Consider the following 4,012-nt stretch of genomic DNA (forward strand, 5'->3'; position numbering starts at 1 on the left):
CCTTAGATAACACTACTCAAACAAAAATTAACAGCCTAATTAAATTAGATAATTAATGTACTACACATAATGTAGGGCCTAACTCATAGTAAACATTTAAAAATTTGTTATTAGTACTAGTAGTACTGCTGCTGCTATTATTACTATTATTATTTTGTAGTTATTGTTGTTAGTGATTATTATTAGTGATTGGGTCTGAACCAGAAACTCTTAGACCACTATCAGTCTCTTCTCACTTTTCACTTCCACATCTCATCATTCTCAATCCATTCTTCTCATTGTCTCTGATTCCCCTCAAAGGGGCAACTCAATACTGGGTATGGAAAATTGATATAGATTTATCTTTCAAACCAGACTGTCGACCTATGAGATGAGCAAAGGGACAGGAGGGCCTGAGGGTCACGGTCCCTCAGGCAGAGTATTCGCAGACAGCCAAAAAGGAGGCAGAACAGGTGATGTCATTCCATGTGCCGTCCACCAGGAGTGTCACACAGTGTTCCTCAGAACCAACGTTATTGCGCTCACCATCATGCCAATTTTGATAGGTCACCCTCTTTCCTGTCAGATCCACAGACTGGCCGTCAGTCTCCTCATTTGTGATGCCCAGGAAGGCCTCTCCACTGGCTATATCCTGGATGGCCTTGTTTTCTTCAGCGTTCGTAGGGATGGCCATGAAGTTCCAGAGGCCTGGAACTGGGCACACAGAGTCTTCACTTCATCAAAGGTCATCTTTTCACCATTGGTAAAATAAAACTTTTTCCCAACTTTTTTGCCCAAAGAGAAGATCAGCCCTAAAATGGGAAAATATAGGTGACACCAGCTTGTCTCTAAGTCCAGCTCAAGATATTTTTCTTCATAAAGCCTTCTACAGTAGAGTTGCCACATAAAATACAATATGTCCAGTTATATTTGAATTATAGATAAACAATGAAATTCTTTTTAGTATAAGTGTCTCACATGCAATTTTTAGGACATAGTTATACTAAAAAAAAATTTGTTGTTGTTTACCTGATATTCAAGTTTAACTGGGTGTCCTATATTTTTCTTTGTTAAATCTAGCAGCCCTAATCTGAAGAAACAGAATGGAACAAAGGCCTTTGTCTTTTTGGACCAGAGTTCTAGAATACATATAATTGGAATTCTAAGTTTTACCCCAATATTAACTTAAAAATAAATTTAAATGTCTGAGAATATTTGTCCTAGGCCAGGAAACAGGTTAAGCCTCATTGCCAGTTCTCAGCAACAGCATAACAAAGGGAAAGAGGCATAGGTCCCATTTTCAGTGACACATATGTACACTGATAGTAAAGATACAGGATCAGGGTCTCTGGTATCAGACTGACTTCAATTTATAAACTGCCTCTGCCACTTATTAGCTCTGTGCATTTGAGCAAATTATGTAATTTTCCTTTGCTTCCGTTTCTACCAAAAGGTTGTTGTGAGGATTTCATGAAGTCAGAATATGAAAAACACCTATCCAAGTACTAGAAAATTACATGTATTCAATAAATGTTTGTTGCCTTCCACTTTCCCAAACTTCAAGCTGCCTGAAAAGTAAGAGAGAAGGCTTATATTTTTTGAGCTGGTCCAGTTCTGATCGCAGAGCTGCTCTTTCTGAAGTAGCCAGGCTTTACCTAGAAAATTAAAACAAAGTGAAAGAGCATTGTTGAAAAGGCATCTTAGAACTACAAGGGGGTAGGGTACCTTTTCAAACTAAAAAAAAAAAAAAAATCAAGATAAAAGTTTCTTTTACACTGATATTTGCTCTTTGAAGGAAAATGAAAAATATTTTAAGCATAAAGAAGCATAAAGGAAAAGTATCTCTATTTCCATCCAGCCCAAAACATCACTCACCTGTTGAATGTAAGTAAAGACACTTTACACACACATACACACCCACACGCACATACATACACTCCCTGTTGACCTAGCATTATAGCACTCCACACGCCAAGCTATTCACTAATTGGTTTTTTCACCAAACAAATAGCTCTATCATGGGTAAACTTGTGGAATAAAATAATTGAGGAATTATTATGAGCTGGTGAATATTGACTATAAAGATTGCAGGGTTTTGTCTTTGGAGAAGTTTTGTTTTTGTTGCTTTTTGTTTTGTTTTTCCCTGAGTTTGTTCTGTTAATCAGTAAACCAGGATTTTTGTGAGTTGCCCATTATCCAAGAGGGGAGGGCATGAGGCAAGCTATGTGTAGTAGGTGGCAAAAATGACCTCAATGTGGTACAACTTCTCTCATTAAGAAATGGAGTTTATTTCCCCACTCCTTGAATCTGAGCGGGCCTTGTAACTTGTTTTGACCAATGGAATGTGGCAGAAGCAATAATGTGTGTGTCCTAAGCCTTCAGGAGGCCTTAAAGCTTCTGCTCTTTCTTCTTTTGGAAATCCTTTAATCATCTCTATGTGAATAAGCCCAGGTGAGTCAATTGGAGGATGAGATCTGTGGCTCAGCTATGCTCATCACTCCAGCTGATGGCCAAACAACAGCCAGACATGTAAGTGAGACCATTGGCCATCAGTTGACCACAGACACATGAGTGAGTCCAGCTGAGACCAGCAAAGAAATCACTTGATTCACAGATTCGTGATTTAAATAAATGGCTGTGTTTTGTTTGTTTCTCATGAGGTAAGAGATAACTGGCATACCATGTATCTACCGTTGTTGTGAAAATAGGCATAACAAGCCCAACACATAGATAACCTATTTTATCCCTTTTGGACCAGAGCCTCACATTGGATTGTTCAGCTGAAGGAGAGCCTAGGCTTAGCCCCTCCAGGAGGCACCTGATGAGGGTTTGGCTCTGAAGGGTTTGTGAGTCTGTATTCAGGCATTGATAGGAATCCCCTGAGGCTCTAAGTAATCTAGAGAAGCTAGAGGCTGCTGGGTCAGGAAGCAGAGTTGGACATCTTCCCAGGAAGCAGCAGGAGAAGGGACATCTCCCACATGGTACTTAGAGTTGCCAGACCCTGGGGGCCTTCAGCCTAGACCTTGCTGAAGTAAATTCCTTACCCAAATCATCTCCAGGGTCTCCTTTTTGGCCCACTTGTCCTGGTAACCCAGGTGGCCCTGGCATTCCTTGAGGCCCTACCTTTCCAGGAGGGCCCTGAAAGCCTCTGAGTCCTTGACCTGTTGGAGGTCAAAGGAAATGTGACAGTATTTGCGTTCCTGCTCTATTTCTCCAAAAGCATGATGCCCAATCCCTTCCCAGGAGAAAGGAGACACTGATCCAGGGCTAACATTCTGAACCGCTCTTTCTAATGACCATAGAAGGAAAGCCTCCTGTGTCCCATGAGATGGTCTGCCTTGAGGGTCAACTTCCTGAGCTGGCAGGACCACCATGTGTCACCAGTTCCTGTGTGGAAGTTTGGGATGCCAGAGTCAGAGCGGTCTCTCTCTTTTGAATTATAATTTGTAGTTGAGAGAAATACGAGCTACATTAATATGGCATTACCCTCCTCACATCTCCAGGCAGTTTCCTTTGGAAGATAAAGAGTCACAGAGATAGAACAGCCCAAGCTGTACCTGGTTCTCCCTTTTCTCCCTTGGCACCGTCATGCCCATCTTTGCCTGGGAGGCCGTTGATTCCTGGAGAACCACAGGCAATCACAGGGCAGGTCTTTTGGACATTCTCACAGTTTTCTGTTTCTGTACACGATGCTGTCACCACAATCAGGAGAAGCAGAGGGAGTGATGGAAACAGTGACATGGTCCTCACCTTGGTGTGGAAAAAATCAAGGAAGATTATCTCATCCTGTTCAGTTAATCAACACATATTTACTGAACCTGCCCTTTTTCCTATAACCTATACTGGGCACAGGTGATATAGAGTTGGATGACCCATTCCTGGCCTCCAGACTGGGGATTTGGAAAAGTAAATCCTCCTGTGATGTTGTATTACTACTTCAACAAAGGTAGGCATAACAACTTGCATTGTCAGGGAGAAGGGGTTACCAGTGCCTGGCCTCTAGTGTTACTGCTAAAAGGTTAGGCGTATGCTC

General features: G+C 41.7%; 1 protein-coding gene across 1 annotated transcript; it reads right to left on the reverse strand.

Annotated features, from left to right (window-relative positions):
• Positions 1-409: 409 nt before the first annotated feature.
• On the reverse strand, positions 410-3,720 carry MBL2 (mannose binding lectin 2). The gene is given in 6 exon segments (XM_036829315.1): positions 410-673; positions 676-791; positions 1,573-1,605; positions 1,948-1,962; positions 3,024-3,140; positions 3,537-3,720. Coding segments are annotated over 6 exon segments (729 nt in total).
• Positions 3,721-4,012: the final 292 nt, after the last annotated feature.

Source organism: Balaenoptera musculus, chromosome 16 (genome assembly GCF_009873245.2).
Source record: "Balaenoptera musculus isolate JJ_BM4_2016_0621 chromosome 16, mBalMus1.pri.v3, whole genome shotgun sequence".
Taxonomy (NCBI): Eukaryota; Metazoa; Chordata; class Mammalia; order Artiodactyla; family Balaenopteridae; genus Balaenoptera; species Balaenoptera musculus.